This window comes from Botryllus schlosseri, chromosome 2 (assembly GCF_051294905.1).
Source record: "Botryllus schlosseri isolate E-star chromosome 2, Bs_hap1, whole genome shotgun sequence".
NCBI classification, from domain to species: domain Eukaryota; kingdom Metazoa; phylum Chordata; class Ascidiacea; order Stolidobranchia; family Styelidae; genus Botryllus; species Botryllus schlosseri.
In genome coordinates this window covers 13758065-13777706 of record NC_137237.1, presented here as the reverse complement: position 1 = coordinate 13777706, position 19642 = coordinate 13758065, and the positions used below count along the sequence as shown (strand labels likewise).

Below are 19642 nucleotides of genomic sequence, written 5' to 3'. Positions count from 1 at the left end.
AAATGGCTTTGAAGTGACATTACTGTGGTTAAAATGTATTCAATGAATGCGATTTATTCCTTGTATATGTGGAATGTGGATAAATCGGCGAATATTGTATCGATTCAGCAATCCGGCCCGCCAAGTACTTAATTTTCCTATATCCGGCCCGCCGACTCGAGAAGTTGCCCGCCCCTGTATTGGGGAATGCGGCAGACAGTGGCCTCGGTCCACACTATCATGTAAGACCGGAACTGTCAGCGGGCGCACCCGGCCCGCGTGCTGTAAGTTTCCCGTCCCTGCGTATAGCTTATGAATACACATGCGCCTTTTGTCAGTTATAGCCTACTACTGTTGCTTCGTTCATAGTGTTGACTGTTGATTACAATCCGTCATATATAGGGTTGCATTTGAAACAAACGGCGTTTCAAAACACTTTGTTTAAAACACGTTTTAACCAGTGTTTTAAACAAAGGCCTTTAAAATAATTGTTTTTTCAAGTTGTAAAATTATGCCATAATTGCGTAAATACTTTCCAAAAAAGAAGTTGGATGAACCTACGAACAATTACCACCCGATATAGTCGACGTATATCGATATGGAATGGTTGGAACCCTCAAAATAGTCGGTTCAACATTAATAGTACGGCTATTTCGTCAAAGGAGCTATATTTACCCTATATTTTCAATTGGCAATGTCAATCCACTATGACGTCACAATTGAATATTCGTGACGTCATGGCTTATAAAAAATAAAAAACATGCATTAAGTTAGGGCCTTGTTTTAAACAGGTTTGTTTTATATTGATTTTTGTTTTAAATGCAACCCTAGTCCTAACCATCTGGGCAGCACATCGCCTGTATGTAGGATTACGGAAAATGATCTTGAAATCGCACTTTGTTTAGCATAACATTACTATCCATTTTGCAACATAAATATTAGTAATATATAAGTAGCCTAGTAGCGTGTTGTTGCGCAAGATACGGGCACGAAAAGATCTATGTGGGTGTGGGCTATCATGCAATACTGTATTTAAAGAATGGTAATTTTCTGCACTAGTTGAAGAGGTAGAAGATCAGGTTTGGAGGTTTAGCTGTACTTGCTATCGTAGGTTCACCATATTTTGAGATCCGAAAAAGAGGATAATTTTTACAAGTTTTAAAAAATATAATAGCGGACGTAAAAACGGGTAATTTGGAAATCTTCACGGAAAATATAATTGCGCTGACTAAGGAATAGGTTCATTTTGTTCCAACTCGAATCCCCGACAGATCCGTTCCCAGTTACAATCGGTTGTGTAGACGACCAGCAGATGCGTGGCAACCCTAGCTATCGGCTTCTTTCTGTCTTATCAATCCATCATGTTATAACAAAAACCGACGCATATTTTTCCGATTCGAGGATAACCAGTCAGAATCTAAAAACCGCTAGGCTAGGGTTACCATATTTTGTGTGAAGCAAATTCTGGTCACTTTTTAGCGCCCACTACCGGATTCAAAAATGAGGTATAACACATTGTCTGTCAACATGACGTCACAATAGCAAAACATTGCCAATCGACTGTATACACTATACAGCAGGGGCGGGCAACATACGGCCCGCGGGCCGGATCCGGCCCGCGAAGTGATTTTGTCCGGCCCGCCGACAGTTTTCCGTCTTATATGATAATGTGGCCCGCGGCTACAATCTGCCGAGATTCCCCGCTACTTGCTTACTACGTCAAATTTTAGTGACTGTATGTTATTATATACATGTATGTGCGCACTGCGCAGCGTGCGAGAGTGGAGCTTACGCGTAAGTTCGTCGAAGCGAGAATTAAGACTTGCATTATCGGCATTTACGATGTACTCAACCCTAATATCGTTTGTTGTAATCATGATGTTTGTCGATTACAATGGCCATTTACACCAGGCCGACATTTCTTATTTTTGTTTCCGCAGCCGCCGACTTGTAGCACGGCATACTTCTAGGTTTTTGTAAGACACCTCTTATGTCAGGGGTCACCTACTCAAACGGGTCGCTGGCCGCTTTCCTAATGTCATAGAAGCCGCGGTCCGCATGAATTCAATATCGAGATAAAATAGGCCACACAGTTGAACAACGGCGCTACACAGTTGAACAACGACGCTATCTCGTCACTTACTCAGCCCTAATGAATTGATATCTTGGTAAATTTGGGGTACCGGGCTTATCGAACGCCTTGAAATCTTAATTAGTGATTGCAACTGTGTTCATTGATCAGAGATAAGCAGACATGACGGCGCCTGTATGACAATGTTGTTCTCAATCCACATTGTCTTCGTCATTATCGGCGAGAAATGGCTTTGAAGTGACATTGCTGTCGTAAGAATACATTCATTAAATACGATTTACACCTTGTATATGTGGATAAATTGGAGAAAAATGTATCGATTCAGCAATCCGGCCCGCCAAGTACTTAATTTTCCTATATCCGGCCCGCCGACTGGAGAAGTTGCCCGCCCCTGCTATACAGGAATGGAGTGGAACATAGCAGAGTTGGATCAATTTGTAATTGAGCTGAATGTAATTATTTACATTTTTTCATGTAATTGTAATTGTAATCGAAGCATTTCTATTTTGTGTAATTGTAATTTTAATTATAATTTGATGAAAATTTTGCTCAATTACAATTTCAAGTACATTGTTATGGAAACCTGACAATCACAACATAAAATAATCAATCAATCGATCATTTATTCGTCACACCAGTGAAAATCCGGTACGGACCAGGATGACGACGAGGGGCCGGAAGGCTTTAGGGCCTTAGTACACAATCCCCACCTGTAAAAAATTAGCCTATTTACATCGGTGTTCTATGCGTGCCAGGTTATAAGTAGATAATTCAGCCTTGCTAAACTGTTTCCCATACTTCAGTAGCAACTCTGTGAACTACATTATAGGCTAATCCAGTGGTTCTCAAACTTGGGGGCGTGCCCCCCTTGCGCGGCGTGAATGCGTCTAAAGAGGGCGCGAAGCTCCGGTAAATTGAAATTATTTCCGCGCTTGGCGCGAATCACCTCTATTTCATAGCTATATTGCTCTGTGTATAGTCCGAATTTCATATTGGAGAATTCTCTCATCAACAGTCATAACCTTCCTTACCATCAAACTATCTGTAAGGATTACTAACATTCTGGTTTCATTGTGTGATATGACGACAAGTGGGGCACGAAATATTGCACTATCATAAAGTGGGGCGTGACTCAAAAAGTTAGATAATCAGTGGGCTAAACTCAATCTTAATATTTCAAAATTGAATGAACAACAAATAAATTCTTCTGAAACTTGTGCTGAACCATTTCCTACACCACGTTCAGAGTTTTATTTTTAAATCTCTGACCATCAGTCAGACATGGGGTGATTACTTCGTGAATGTAATCGATTGCGATTACGATTACTTCTGAATGACGCGATTACGATTACGATTACGATTACAGCAAAATCAGGAAGTAGTCGATTACGATTACGATTACATTGGAAAAGTAATCACGATTGCTCACGACTACATTTACTCTCCATCTTAAAAGTTATATTGGAAGACAATATATGGATTGCGCTGAAAGGCCTAATGAGATAACAACTTTCTTTATAAAAGATGCGACATTTGTTTGTTACGTCATAAAATACCCATTGCCCATTTCATAGAGGACGATATATCGCACCCAACGATTTGCATTCTTGCTACGTCCGCACTCCGCAACTGCCGCACCCAAAATTTCCTAATAGGGTGGAGAGCGAGCTCGAAAGGAAATCAAAAGTAGGCCTATTTCGTAAACCAACACAAATTATAGACTATTTTCGAGAGATTTCATGAACTTGAAAATGTTCTACGACCATCGCGATTTAAATGTCTCTATATAGCTTGGTTTTGAAATACATACGTCTCCTCCTCAAGAAAAAAAGCATGCATAATTTATAGTAACAGGCATTTAGGTGCCACTCAATACCGCGCCACGACGCACCAAAAGACATATGCAGTTTCGGCCAACATGAGAATCCACGAAGAGTGCTACTGATGAAAGACATTGGCCGAAACTTGGGGTATGTGTCCATTGTCAATAGCCGCGCTGGGTGGGCGTGACTAATAGTCTGGTCCGTCCAATTTGAGTCCACAATGCAAATGCCACCCGGGCACGCACAGAGCATTAAAGACATGGCAATTTGTGTGTGCGTCTCACGCAAGTATTTCTTTTAGTCTGCTACGTCTGGGCGAGGAGGATATACAAGCCGATGGCTACGGCGGCAGGTCCAAATGTTGAGTAAAGCATTGTGAAATACCGATTGATGCCCGTTTCAAGTAGAATCATATGAGAATTAGAGAAAGCGAACATAAAATTCTGCCTTCAACTTAATACAGATAATGTAATACAAGCAGCCATTACGAGAAACGGCTCGGTTATGATATATATCAGCAGCTGTTGATTTTTAATGCTTCGTCGTGGAAACCGTAATGTTTTATTTGACGAGCAGGCCTACAAAATTTCAAACCTTTGTCCGGTGTACGTTCGTGCTGCATAAGCCTACAGCTCGCCAAGCAGCAACGGTCAAACTGCGTTTAACTAAGCATAACCAAACATCAATACAAAAGTTACTATTTTAAACTAGGCAGAGTGGTGATTAACTATCCCGATAACCTGATATACAGCAGGGTGAGTGTTCTTGCAATCACACCAATGTACATCGAATATCCATTCACTATGTGTGGATAGCTGGATACTTCATACTTACGCAATGACGAGCAAAGCTAATACGCCACTTCTGACGTAATAATGAGCAGTGTCATTTGGAAATCTGACGTTTGTGCTATCACTAACTAGTATAATCCTTGTTCATGTTCAGCACGAATGTTCAGTTTATGTCATGGTCCTGTAAAAATAAAAAATAATCGTTCTTTCACAAAGAAATCGATTAAATATGGGAAGTAGTCGATTACGATTACGATTACTTGGGAATTTTTTCGAATGTAATCGATTGCGATTACGATTACTTGAAAATGCTGTAATCGTCGTAATCGATTACGATTACTAATCGCGATTACCCCATGTCTGCCATCAGTACCGAGGCTTGCTGCAACAATTGCAAAAAGAAATTCAAGTTTCCAGCCAAGGCTTCATCAAACTTGATCACGCATTTGTTCAAACATTTTTCTGTGTTTGTAGTGTTCAGTACTCATGATTAGGAATGCGAATGCGTTCGAGTTTTTTCAATCAATGGGTATTCTACGTATCATGAATGAAACATGAATAGCTTGAGATTGTTGCTAATTACGTCGCTACGATTATCAAAGAACACCTCTCTACCGAATCAATTACATGTTTAACAGTAATTGCAATTGTAATTGTAATAAATTACATGTTTAACAGTAATTGTAATTGTAATTGTAATTTGACATTTTTAGCATTGAGTAATCGTAATTGTAATTGAACCGAATTATTGTAATTGATTCAACTCTGGAACATAGGTCATGAATTGGGCCATTTGTAATGTGAGCTCTGGTGATTGGTACTTGCTAGGGTAACTGCAATAGATTTCTCCACGGGCCGGATGAAATCGTCTGGCGGGCCGTGTCTGGCCTGTCGGGAGTGTGTTTGACAGCTATCTGATTGTGTGTTTTTATCACGTCCGAAACAACATTTTTTGTCACCTTCCGCCCAACCATAGGGTAATCGGTGTAACTTTTTGGGCACTTACTATAGGCCTATGCATTTGGCTGTTAAATTTTATGGATGAATTCTGTCAATAATATTGATTCTTAGATATATTAGCAGAGGTGGTCAGTAACGAAGTACCTCTACTTTTTGAAGTACTTGAAATTGATTTTGGCTACTCACACTACTTTTTAAGTAGTTATGATTTTAGACTACTTCTACTTGACAGTTTTCAGTTTCGTAGGCAAATATAAGCGTAGAATACCTACTTACTTACTTGTGAACCACCACTCCTACTTCTACTTGATTAGAAATTCCGGCGTTACTTCTACTTCTACTTGAGTAGCGACGGTGACTACTTTGACCACCTCTGTATATTAGGCTACTATAAAATGCACCAGCAGGTTGCACATCCGGTGATTTCCAACATTTTATGATCGCGACCTCATTTCCAACTTGAAAATGTTCCGTGGCCCATCTCAAAACTTGAATAAGCTAATCACTAAAAAATTTCAGCTTACCCAAACTTACTCACGGCCTGGGAAGGTGATTACGTCCAACATCATCGTGATCCCCAGATAAAGGCAAACGACCCCGAGATTCGGAACTGAAGCATCCAGTCGGCCTTAACCGACTATAAGAATATACCGTCAGCTTATAATTGCGATTACAATTGGGCTTATTTCAGTAAATGATGGTTATATATATTTATTTTTGATTGCATTTTTTGGTGAGGGTGGTGCTTGATGCCCAAACTAATGTCAATATACGTTGCATTAACTCGTGCAGCGCGAAGAAGAATTTCGAATAGCATAAATATCTGCTTGAAAATAATATTGTTTATGGAGAACTTTAGAGCCTACTTCAAGCCTTCAAAATTCCGGACATTTAGGCATATTTTAGAAATTTCTCCAGACGCAAATTTTTCAGTGAAATTCCGGACGTATGGCAGCCCCACGCTAGGCTACCTAGGCTACCGAAATTCGAGGGGTTGTTTTCTATTGCATGAATACAAACTATGGCTTGACCACAAACTAGGTGAACTTATCTCAGTCCCCTGGTAAGCAAGTCATCAACAAGACAATCGGAGCCCATCTCTGAATCACGATGACGAAACAGTAGTACCAGTAGACTATTTGACAACATGTCTGCGCTCGAAATTATCACACCACCACGATATCCCATATCTATATCGCCCACATACTAAGATATGCCACCTAATTTTCATCTTTTTTCCATCTTATTTTACCTTCTGTTAATCTTATTTTATGTTCTGTTAGTTTTAACGAAGTGGTTCATCATGACCATTTTACATGTTGGATTTCGGCTGACGTGTTCCAGGTCAAAGCGGTTTGTTTGATTGAATGACTGCTACAAGTTGTCTCAGCTCATTCCTATAAAGTCATTTTATCACAATCTTGAGATATGATGAAATTATTGCTGGGTAAGTAAGCTAAAAACGTTATCGCGAACGCTTCGCCCACCTATTTCGGCCAAATCACGGTCGGATTGCGCCCGGTCATGTACTGCGTCTCCGGTGTCCGGTCAATACCGAGAATGCTATTACCGAGAATGCTTTTACCAAGAGGGACAATACCGAGAATGGACATTACCGAGAATTGACGATACCGAGAATGGACATTACCGAGAATGGACACCATCGAGAATGGACATTGGACAAATGGAGTTCTATATATCCCCGGTCCATGCAAACGAATGAAGACTGTTTTTAAAACTACTCACTTACTTGAGTAGATTTAAAGTCATTCAATTCTACTTCTACTTCAAGTAGTTTTAGGTGGCTTATGGAAGAAGTACTTCTACTCGTACTTGAGTAGATTTTTTCGTCGCTACTTCTACTTCTACTTGAGTAGCTTTCTTGACTACTTTGACCACCTCTGTCTTCAACGCATGCGTCATAGCCTTTCTGCCGTCCGTGCATGGAAACGAAGGAAACATAGTCTGTATGTACAATGCATGTGTCATGGCCATTCGGCCATCCGTCGACCATGCATGGAAGTGTCCTACAATGGCGTTGACACAAGCAAATCGCAAGGCTCACTGTGATTGGTCTACGTCACACTTTCCATTCGGACAAGGCATTTTGACGATAATTTTCGACCGGATTGCCGAAGGTGAAAATCGATAAAATTGGTAACAATCGAAAGCTACCGCGGTACTGATATCGAATTTAATCTGATCGTGGTCCTGGAACCCCCCAAAATCAGCCTCAAATGTTGGATTGTAATGGAGTTCAGTATTGTGACGCAACAGAGCTGTCTGGAACAATACGGTGCAGCTCGGAGCGCACGAGAGTGAGAGCATGGAAAACATAAAACACAATTTAAATTGAATGCTATTTTACCCATGGCATTGCAACTGGGGGCCCTGAAAATGTCTTGTACTGACATACTCCCTTCCTCCCAGCTCAGTATAGCATGACGGTTGACACTGCTGTCACTACTTGAATGAATACCATCACATAGTTTCAGGCTTTGCAAATTCTCTGAACCCACAATGAATTAAAATGAGAAATTCTTATCGCCTACACAGATCCAAATTTACCCAAAGTAGTCTTCAACCTTTGGTAACGATGGTCAACATCGAGACAAGTTGCAATAGATGCTGGCCATCCAAAAAAAGATATTGATTTCATACTAGCGTCATCGGCAAACACTATTCTGTAAGACAAAGTGATCAGAGTTGGCATAAGCTCGTCACATTTTAAAAATAAATATACAAATTGGTATAGAATCTAATGCGCTTCAACTATGTAGGCTACTCGTACAGCATTGCAAAAAGTGCGGGCTGTTTGCAATTTGTAAATTTGTAATTCAGAGTAGCTCAGGAATCTTGGTAATTTCCTTATTTGTAGATTTATGCAGGTCTTAGTCTGGTAAATTCAAAACTGACCTAATTTTAGGTTGAATATGACCAGCTTCCTCCAAATCAAGATGAAGCTCTCCTTTCTTCTCATATGATACCCAGCCACCTATTGAAGAGTGATTGAATCACAAATTAGCATTCAACTTTATTCTAAATTTGACCTACCTTGAATATGAGATGCGTCCTTTTTTAACTGTGCAACATTTTGATAATATAGTTTTTTATCAACTGTGTTTCTGGGCGCTGGCTCTTTCCTTGGCGGGGAAGAGAATGATGCAGACTTTTTAGGCAAATTGAGGCAAGGTGTCGCTCCCAATTTCAGCCGACGTTTCCCAGAAGCACCTGCCGCTATAATATCTTCTGGCCGGAAATGTCGATCACATATTTGGGCTCTTGAAAACACAATAAATCGTCCATAAAAGAATCATAGCATGATGCCAGTAACAACGTAGCCTATCAGTCACAGGATTGCAGCTACCAGCTTTGATATCATGCCGGCAATATAGCCGTACACCTCCCATACCACCAATAGATATATGTAGATCATTTTCTGTTACAACAATGTAAATACCGTAACTCACGATTCTCTATCGAGCTGACTGATTATATTATCTCTTCTATCAGTAGAATCGCGCATGGACAATATAAAACGACGTAGTTGCGATCGGTGCTGCCTTTCCTGTTCGTTCTTCGCGAGATCCACCCTGTAAATGACAAAGAGTGCTGAATTACTATTCTTCCGACTAGTATTACAACCAGGGACGGCACAACGGTTTGTAGGCATTTCCGATATTCAATTGTTGTAATTAATCACCAATACAGATCTGCAAAACACATAGATATATGGTCAAATGGAGTGCAGCAACGGTGCAAGATCAACAGGTTGCTGTATAATATTTGGAACAGATATGGTGTCCTTGCTTCGATCGAAGTCGTTGAAGAGAAGTTTACTGACAATTTCCGGAGGAATATCGTACCATTCCTCAACAACATCACTGATTTTCGAGGCCATAATTTCAATAGATACACTGTATAAATGAGTATTCATTAAAATATTAATGATAATAATAAGACAGATCCCATGACAGTACTGAATTACTATTTTACCGACTAGTATTACAACCAGGGAAGGCACAACTGTTTGCAGGCATTTCCAATATTCGATAGTTGTAATTAATCACTAATACATATCTGCAAAACATCTACTACAAGGTCAAATGCCCCAAAAGATCACTAACAGAAAACAGACACTTTCTCAATGCTAAGGTTTTGTGACTGGCGCAAATTTGCTCAACTCGTGAGGTCACTGTTACCCGACCGGAAATGATTGACAGGCCACGCAGTTACCGTTCTATCCCATTCAGTTTTCCATGGTGAGAGTGTGAATGCTCAATCGCTTGTGCAATAATGGCCAATACGTTTGCGATTTGCGCTGCTCCTACCAGCTCCGTAGAGCCTAGATAAACCTCAAACACTTGGGAAGGGAATGTGTGTATGCGTGAGAGAGAGAAAGAGAATAATGTGCCTATGTGACCGACGTATATCAAAATTGAAAATTTAGTCTATTACTAGTACCCATGGATTTGTTATAGCCCAGATGCTCAAGTTTGTTAATGTTTCCTCATCGAATTATTGCTCGGAATCGTTTCCCTTCAATCCAGATGCAAACATATTCATTCGAGGCAACATATTACCCCATTCAATGTGACATATATTATTTCTTACCATTAAAATTTAAAGGAGCTTGTTATCCAGTAACCGGAACATGCACATTCTCAAACAATCACGTGTTCTGCTTGGCTACGGAGCCGCGACTCGAAGTGGTTTCTACTGAAATTGGTTATTTGGCTCGAAATATTCTGTAGAAACGATAAGAAATGCGAATAAAAATATCTTCGCATTATTTCATTCGTGTGTATCACTTTGTAGTTTTCCATGTTATCGGCGGAAAAAATAGAAGAACTGCTGAATGCTCATAATAGGCTATATGTATGATTTGCCTTGGTTTGAATAACTGCATCAGCATAAGCCCCTAAGGCTTTAACCACGCATACGATTGCTGTTAGAGTTAATACAGTGCCGTCATTGCAATAATTCTTTTGCGCAAACCTGATTTCTTGACTATTTCTAGAAAGGAAAATCATACCGGAGGAAATATTGCCGTAACAAACAAACTGCATCATTAATGATATACTGACAATACATACCGGTATTACACTGTCCTCACATAATAGTGAATCTAGGAAGCAGCAAACATCAATAAAATCGGACGTGAAATCTCCATCTAGCTTATCTAATGTTCATAACTGATTTGATAACTGTAACTTTAACTGCTGAGCGGTGCGGCCGCTTAGTACCTGTCATTGCGTATTTGCTTCTGATGTCCAGTCTTTAACAGCTACCGGTACACTACAAAAAAAAATAAGACAAATTTGGTCTCAATGTCTCAAATCGATTTTTTACAAAAAAAAAGTCTTAAAGACCAATAAGTCTTAAAGACCAATTAGTCTTACCAAGTACTTTATGTCTCAAAAGTAAGCCAGAAATTGATCGAAAATAGTAGCAGTGCCTCGGGGGCATCCTTTTCAGTGTTAGGGGTCTGAGCGGAGGAGGGGAAGGATGAGAGAGACCAGAAATTGCAGTGTTGAGATGATCCTGTACTAAGTTTACAAGGTATTCACTAGATATAGTTATCAAGGTACATGCCACTTACTACTCACATGTACTATTCAGATCAATATATATATGGTTGTCTGAGTCGAAAATAGCATTTATGGTGAGTGGGTGGTAAAATGAGACCAAATCATCCTCATTTCTTAAATTTGAGACCAAATTTGTCTAATTTTGAGACCAATTTGTCTAATTTTTTTTTGTAGTGTAGATATTGTGATCGGTAAATAGAAAACAAAATCTCAGACTGTAACTTACTGGGCTGTGTTAATGATTGCATGGCATCAGGTAAGATTCAACAGGGCCTATTCTTCCTCTGAAATAAATTCTCACTTGCCTCTTCATCTTTGACTTTTTCAGGTTGGGCTATTCAACTGGTAATCACACACTAGGGCTGGGCTGTTGATGCATAATAACATCAGTCCCATACATAATAAGGGCAGTTGCATTATAGACAACTCATGTTTATGAATTATATTATTGGCAGGAAACCGGAGCCTCCAAAAGTTGCCCTCAAAATCGCTAATTACTCAGTAATTAGCATTGTTACGTAAGCCAATCACAGTGACAGGATGCAATACTTATCGTTATCGCCACATGCCAATTCTTTCATTACTCTGCGTCTATACAGTGCATTATTGAAAAGTTGACCTGTGTTTTTACATGACTATAGACGTGTTTTGTGGGGTCGCGATGTTATGAACATGATTTTCTCGACTGATAGAGAGGGCATGATTTCTGACGTAGCCGATTTTCTCCACTAGCTATGGACACGCCTGCTTGAATTTGTAATTGAATTCTAATGGCAAGGCAAAACAGGAAGGGGATATAGACCGAAGTGTTTACCCAGCCCCAGGCCTGAAGCGACACAAGCATAAGGTTGTTATGATACGTGATGACAATGTAATTAGCATTGGGAATCATGGGGAAATACTGGTAAACATGTAACTGTAGCGATCAGTTGGTGGCACGACTCTTAGTTTGTGCTATTTTGCGTGTTCCCATGCTCTCTGACAAGATTATGATTCATATTTTCAAAATTGCAGTGTGACAGGATATAGATTCTGATTAGGGGTAGTTTGATTAAATATAGTGCTTTGGTTGCCACTTGCCAGCTACATGATTACACTAGTGGTTCTCAAACTTTTCAACTTATGTCTATGCAGTTCTTTTCCAATATTCCAAAAAGATTCGCGGTACACCTGAGAATCTGGCAACACTCACCTTGGAAATCACTGGATTACAAAGTCAGTACTGTGATGATTTCAATTTGGGGTTTATTTCTTGACCTGGGTTTCAGGCTCATGAGATTTATCCGGTTTTAAAGAGATTTATATTTTTAATATCTTGCTCTCATTAGATAAAGCACCCTTTTGATAACCCATATCTTTCTAGTAGGGTTTATATCAAAAAAGTGTCAATTGGAGCAGCCTTATATGGTTGCATCATAACGTAACATATTTAAATGTGTGTCAATCCAGAAAAAGCAATTATATTCCTATAAAATCTCTGGTTTCTCGTACCGGTAGTTGAAAACAACCGGAAAACCAAGTTTATGGGTTCATCAAAACTCTGGTTGGAAACGTAACTGTCAACACTATCCCAGTTGCACTGCCATGTTTCTAGGCACTAGTTTGCCATGTGACTTATAGTATTTCTTTCTAAACTTGCAGGCACGATGTCAAAGTGGAAAAAAATTCTATCGACCGATTTGAATGTGAAAGGCGGAAACTTTGAAGTAGAGGATGGGCAGGAGATTCAAATTTGTGTTGAGAAGGTAATATAGCTTGTGGCGTGCGGGCTGCTTGTGCTAATCCTTTTGGTGAAGATAAGAGGAGATATTTTCAAATCTCAAGCGGTTGGTATAATGATGTTACACCAGGGGTTAGCAAGCAACCTTTTTGAAACCAGGAGCAACTTCTTCGGTACTGATTAATGTGATGGGCTACCAGTTGCTACTGCCGTTTGCCTGTAATTAGTTGAATATCTTCACTTGAACATTCAGAGCACTGCAGGGTTTCCACTCCTTGCAATGAAAATATAGGCCTAACTCTTCCTGGGACTCACGCCAGCGTCTACGAGTTCAGTTACGTTGTCGCACGGGGCGCCAAACGGCCAATCTTCAGGTTTAGGCTCGAGCTAGATTCCCTTTCAATTGAAAACTGCATTTGCATGTTTGTTAGGGTCGAGTGACCCATGTTTAAATGCAGTTCACATTTAACCATTTTCCACTTCACTTTTTCACTTGAAGTTGTCATTTGAATATTTGCTACTTCCACTATTGGCAACTCAACTGGTCCTTATTGCCGAGTTGATGCCCACGGTCACGACATTGGTGATCTCTGTCTTGGACCGTAATGCCGTAGGCTGAAGATTAGGCTTGATAATTACTTCTCACCAATTAATTCATAATCTTGTGATGCTTTGAAGTGCTGAAATTTATAATACAAGGGATATGAAGGTCCTTTGTTTGACAAGCTCTCCTATATCATGGTCTCATTATTGCATACTTGATGATAGAGCGAGGAAATGGCCAACTATTAGAGTTCAAATTCTAGTCGTCTTACATACTAATCTGTACCGCGTGTCTTGGACTATAACCTCCGTTAACATGTAGTTTAACACGTCATTTCCAGTTGAATTCTCCTGTAGAGTTCTATGCGCGTATCGTGAACAGTGAAAATTTCAAGGCTTTCAGAAGTTTGAAGAAGGAAATAAAGAACTACTTACACAATAATTACGTCTTCTGTAAATCGTCAGTGCAAGAACCTTATGATGGCCAGGTTAGTATCAAGCATCAACTGCTCTCTATGTGGTCATCTCTGGATTCAATATTTTGAATACCGGTATCCTATTTACTTCATTGGTTCGATTTCCGCTGATATAAAAGTGTTAATGACCCATTTTACTCCTTGATATGAATTAATCCATTTGAAGGGGTTTGGTATTGATGAAATATAAGCACCACTTTTCAAATTCATATTGTGACTTTCCCGGAACTTGAACCCGGAACCCGGGCAGTTCCAGTTTAAAAGTGAGCTGCTTATACCCCTCTACCATCATTTAAAAAAGAAATAGCAGCAAAAAATTTTCTACACAGAAAAATATGAATAATGTATCAAACGAAGCAGAAAATTGCCAGCTTTTCATGGCAAACATAATCGGTTGTCAAAGACACGTGCTGACGGCGAAATTGTCATCGCAATTCTCACCTTGAACTGATGCAAATATGCATCACCCCCTTTAAAAGGGTTTCTAGGCTAGGCCGTAACATGTATATTTATTTATCTTTGCCTGTGATTGGACTAGAATGGCTGAGACTGTTTGATTTCAAATTGTGACTCGGAAAGGCAGTCAATATTAATAAACCAAAAGTCGGACTCTACGTCTCACTCGACTTCGACTGTTTCTAGCACAATGTTGATTCTACCTCACAACACCTCTTAAATACAACGTCTGGCCGAGAATGATGCACGCTACTAAATGCAACTCCTGGGCCCTGAAACTAATATGCAGTGTATAATGCATGCAGGAACACAAAGAATTTGAGGCACCTGCTCATAATCGTGGTGTGCTTGTAGTTGTGGTCGTGTTTACACAGTTTAATCATTTGGTTTTGGGCTCCATCTGGAGCTTGGTCAGACCACTGGTATCACAGGCTTCTCCGCTAAGTGCTGTTTGACAACGAAGAAAGTCAAAATGGTGGTGCCAACTCAATCAATCCTGTGAATCTCCGTAGTCCAAGCACGTCTGATGCAGATGAAAATGAACTCTCTTCCTTCCTGCTGTTTGGAAGAGGTGGTCCAAGTAGTCGTCTTGGTACTTGAGTACTAGTGGAAGTAGTTAGTGGTGAAATAGTAGCAAAACTAGAACATCTGTTATGTGATTGAATATTCGTGTTGTAGTCCTCGTACCTCATCTGGTTTGTTTCGTAATTAGCGTTGCATAGTGAAAACAGACAACGGACTATATCACCGCGCCAAGATTCGCAAAACATTTGTATCAGCCAGCATGGGTCTTTACTGTGACTGCGTTCTTCTTGACGAGTTCAAATTCGCTCAGGTGCCGAATACAAGGTACGCTATTTTGATTTCGTATGCTTGCTGTTTCATTCATCGTTACCGTTTGTTCTAAGCGTTTACCACGCTCCGGACTGGGTGTGGATGGTCCCGTGCCAATCTGCGTGTTTTGGTCTCCACGGAATTGTTCCTGCGAAACTGAAACCGGACTACCTTAGAGAGACCATGAATAAAGTGTGAGTCGCTTGTTGTGGGCGTGACGGATTTGTACTTGACCCTGTACTTGTTCCAATGGTCCAGTGCTTGCTCGAAATCGGGATGGGATCCTGCTGCCTGTGCTTTCTTGGAGGAATTGTGTATTGGTGAGATGCTGTTTTACAATCCATGTTTGATTTGGAAAAAATATGTAGTTCCATTCGACCCGCTGTTTTTTTGGTGAAATGTGCAAAATTTATCGGAAATGCCAGTAAGCCAACGCGTGCATTGAATAACTATGTTAAGGCCGGGACAAGGTGTTGCAGGCAGTTGTGATGAAGACGGACCACTCCGGTAAGATTTGGATCAAATTATTCATGCCTGGAAGCTGTATAGAGAATGAGCGCGTGTTTCTCAATGACGAGCTTATCGGAATGGAATTTGCCGAAACCAAGAAAGAATCTACGAAGGGGTAAGCTCCATGTTGAACTGTGGTTTACGTTGCTATGGCATACATGCATGGCCATTAACATTGTGTTTGGAGTCTGTAGAGTGTGAGTAAGCCTAGTATTTGAAAAAATGCAATTTGTGTTTGGAATTCTGCACAAGGATGTGTGACCCCAGTTTCACTTGGTCAGAAAATATTGTGTACATTGTTAGCGAAGGTAAATTTATATAGTTCCCTGCGATAATGCAGAGTGCCAGCTGCCACTTTATAAAAGTATCATTTGCATGAACGTTCATCTCAGTACTAAGAACCTACCTGACCAAGTTGACCAATCTTGACTAAATAGACTGTAAGATTGGCCTCCGGATGAATTGAAAAAGAATTTCAAATCTTTTCTGTACTTATGTTCTATTCTTCTACTGGCCAGCAACAAACTATCCATGAATACAAGAGTTGGTCAAAGTAGTCTGTATTGCAACTCAAATAGAAGTGGAAGTAATGCCGTAAACTTCTACTCAATTATAAGTAGAAACAGTGATTTCCAAGAGTTTCAAGTTTCGAAAAGTAGATTTGGGTTGTTGAACCGTGTATTTAGTAGTACAGCAAATCGGAAATGGGTTACTGCAAACATTGCGACATCGCAAGTATGACCATTTCACTCAAAAAAGTGATCAAACCAATCCCGAAACCGCTCTCTACTTTACAATTAATGAAAGCTTAAAAAGCAAATACTTTTTCAAAACCTATTCAGTATAAATGAATGCAATCTAAAAATATAACCACTCTTGAGTAAGTAGGCAAAACCTGCTTCGGTACAGACGACCCCGGCACGCTGCTCGCAGATCCGGGGATCAGTCAATTACGCTGCTTGAATTGGGTTGATACTTTGCAGACACACCTCGTCGAATAACGGCCGACCGCGATTCCCGCAGAGGAGTTTTCAGGTTTAACCCGCTGTACCTTATTGTGAGACACGCTTGACCAACTCGAACGTCTTCCTAGATCGCACTAGACTGTTTGTCCGACTTTTCGGAAGGGCCTTCTTCCGACGACGAATCAGTCTGCGCGAAGCTTGAGAATGACGGCGTTACGGGGTGGCCCCCGTGCAACGGCAGCGAAAGTGACGACACCGACGACGTAGTCCCCGAAGTGGTATGCAAGGGCGTGTCACATAGGCCGCGCCGTTTAAGCCACAGGAGCTCTGATAAAAAACGGCGCGAAGTCCGCGTTAAAGGTGCGCCTCGGCAGCCGGCTAACAAAAAAGTGGTTCGCATGCGCTCAATCGGATCGCAGGCGGGAGAGGATAGTCCGATTTCCGACAATGATGGGGAGGAACACGTTAAACGCAAGGATTTCAGCTGTCAGGTTACTAAGCGTGATCTGGAGATTTTTGCTCGAGACGCAAGAAAGCCGGTTGAGGACTCCGACACAACATGTCAGAAATCTGATAAGCCGCTCGATGTCGACCCTGCGAAGAGGTGAGTTTGGATTCTTCCGTAATTTGTTATTGGCACAACAGCGACTCGCGAACTATCTATTTTGTGGATATAATTTTGATGTCTTCGGTCGCATTGGACCAGTAACGCTGATCTTTCTAGCTGAGAGCCTCGAAGGAATGTCTTTTGAAGCACATCACCTGACATCGCTTGGTAGCTTGATATTCCGAAGGAATCGGAAGATATTTGCCATTACAACTGTCCTCGTCACTACCATTCGTTCGATTGCGATCGGCTCGAGCAAAATTGTGTTATTATCATGCGTTCCAATGGACCCGTGACCTCGGTTTTTTGGTGGTTAATCTTGACTTGTTTCTTTTGTAGGAATTTGCCTGCCAAAATCGAACCGTATCGACTCGACAACGATCTGTTGAATCACATTCCGAAACGATCCATTTCCGACAGTGACGCAACAAGTGTGTACGACGACCTGACGAATCGATGAAACGTGTAATTCGATCGTTACTTACAGGCAGCGCTGGTGACTCCGAGACTGCTAGCTCTGTTGATTCGGATGCCGATAACAATCCGACGAAAGCTCGCGCTCCTTTGAAATCCGTCTTTGTACCCGATAAAATTCACACCGGCAGCGTGGTGCTTGTTCGCGGTCACAAGCCACCGAATCCGTATCCAGTCTTTTGTAAAACTCCTTTCTCGAATTTTTCCCGGGTTCTGGAGGTGGGTTTTCGGATTTCGCGCCGGTAGAGGTTGTCAAAATTAGTCAGCGTTGGTTCTCAAGGAGAAATAGCAGTAGCGATTTCTCAGATATGTCAATTTTCACTACTTCAAGTTGAAATAGGAAACGCTGGTAGCAAGTAAGTGGTTGAAGAGTCGTATACTTTTAGCAGTTAATCGGAGAAAGATAGTGTAATGGTGATGCGTCCGGCTTATTGATCGGTACGTTGTGGGTTAAATCCCCGGCTGGGTCAGATCAAAGACTCCAGAAACTGGATTCCGCGGCTATCCCGCTCGGCGCTCAGCATTCAGGGATAGGATGGATGAGAAAAATCATGGTGATGCAGACTAGATAACCCTACCTGAAAGGTTGTATCGCATCTTCATCGTCAAGGCGTCTCGATGATGCAGACGAGAATAAATCTAATCTTTCTCTCTGTCTCTCTCAGTTGATGAGTGACCACTTGGAAATTTCAAGACAAAAAATGACTAGTTATACTACAATTTGGCGCGATCATCAAATATTTATCCAGTTACTGATCTTCAATGTTCACTTCTACGACACTTCACTCATAAAGCTTATACAAATATATGGTAAAACTATTTTCTACTTTTTAAAATTTGATTTGTAAAGACTTGGTACATCTGCCAAAACAACTGTTCCAGGTAAAAGTTTCAGATGCTAAAAACTGCCAAGTGGGTATCTGGTGCAAGTAGACAAACGTACCTGAGTAGGCAGAAAAGTAGAAGTACTTCGTTATTGACCACTTGTGCGCGCCAGATGCCTGCAATTGACACCCCCATTTCTTCTTCAGTCGACCTTGCGCCTGCGAGGTCCGAAATTGATTCAGGCACACGCGTGGCCTGCCGTGATGGAGAAGCGCGACGTGGTCGCTGTGGCTCCTGGTTGCGGCGGGAAGATGTTGACTTACATCGTGCCTCTGGCTCACATGATCATCAAGCAGGCAAAGGCGCGTAACGAGAGATGTGAAACGCCGTTGGCGGTTGTCATCACTCCGAACTGGAATAGAGCTCAGGTGATGTTTGATTTTTCATACGACGAGCTTCCGAAGAGTAGATATTGCCTAATGACGGGGCTATGCGCAATTATGTAGAATTTTGTTGCAAAATCAGTGGCAGGTGTGTGTACCTGCCGTATCCACAAGCTTTCGAGAAAGGTTGTCAAACATCCAGCCCAAGAAGCAGTTCTGAGTAGATTGTAAAGTGCATGCATTATCAACTCTATTTCTAGCAAATGTTGAGGTATTTTCTGAGAAATACGTCCACTTACAATCCCCAAAGATAGCAAACGTCGAGTATGTCCATAGGCCGCAATATAACCATCTGACTGCGGTATTCAGGATTCACTCGATACTCCAATTCGAGCAAGTTGCTTATATTGACACCCGATATTGAGAAGGCAACAAAAGTGGTGACCGGAGCTCACATGCCAAAATGGACCGAAAAGTAGTTCGATAAAACGCCAACATGCAACCGTTATATGCAGCTTACATGGATAATATAAAAGCTGTACAGAATAAAATTCAAATATCTGTTCGCATTGGTGTATCACTTCTGACTCGAACGGTCCTGCGCCGGCAGAGA

General features: G+C 41.1%; 2 protein-coding genes across 4 annotated transcripts in view; one reads left to right on the top strand and one right to left on the bottom strand.

Annotated features, from left to right (window-relative positions):
- Nucleotides 1-7801: 7801 nt before the first annotated feature.
- LOC145433697 (uncharacterized) lies at nt 7802-9448 on the bottom strand. 2 transcript variants are annotated; one of them, XM_080310869.1, is made up of 5 exons: nt 9116-9448; nt 8700-8926; nt 8562-8640; nt 8214-8329; nt 7802-8154 (listed from the first exon to the last, which is right to left on the bottom strand). In XM_080310869.1, exons 1-5 carry the CDS (start codon nt 9316-9318, stop codon nt 7817-7819), a joined length of 963 nt encoding a protein of 320 aa, XP_080166995.1. In that variant the 5' UTR covers nt 9319-9448; the 3' UTR covers nt 7802-7816. The 2 variants fall into 2 exon arrangements, with proteins under 2 accessions (XP_080166995.1, XP_080166996.1); XM_080310870.1 differs by having other exon boundaries at nt 8113-8329; nt 9116-9437.
- Nucleotides 9449-11411: 1963 nt separating this feature from the next.
- The window catches only part of LOC145433696 (putative ATP-dependent RNA helicase TDRD12), a 45899-nt gene continuing 37668 nt past the window's right edge, over nt 11412-19642 (top strand). The window contains exons 1-13 of one of the 2 annotated variants that reach the window (XM_080310866.1): nt 11412-11492; nt 12371-12451; nt 12878-12981; nt 13841-13987; nt 15144-15280; nt 15340-15459; nt 15524-15585; nt 15725-15890; nt 16759-16810; nt 16869-17344; nt 17687-17778; nt 17835-18040; nt 18853-19074. In XM_080310866.1, the coding sequence (XP_080166992.1) occupies nt 11483-11492; nt 12371-12451; nt 12878-12981; nt 13841-13987; nt 15144-15280; nt 15340-15459; nt 15524-15585; nt 15725-15890; nt 16759-16810; nt 16869-17344; nt 17687-17778; nt 17835-18040; nt 18853-19074 (1875 nt within the window). In that variant the 5' untranslated portion in view covers nt 11412-11482. The remainder of the gene's footprint in view (nt 11493-12370; nt 12452-12877; nt 12982-13840; nt 13988-15143; nt 15281-15339; nt 15460-15523; nt 15586-15724; nt 15891-16758; nt 16811-16868; nt 17345-17686; nt 17779-17834; nt 18041-18852; nt 19075-19642) is intronic. The other variant, XM_080310867.1, reaches the window with a different exon arrangement.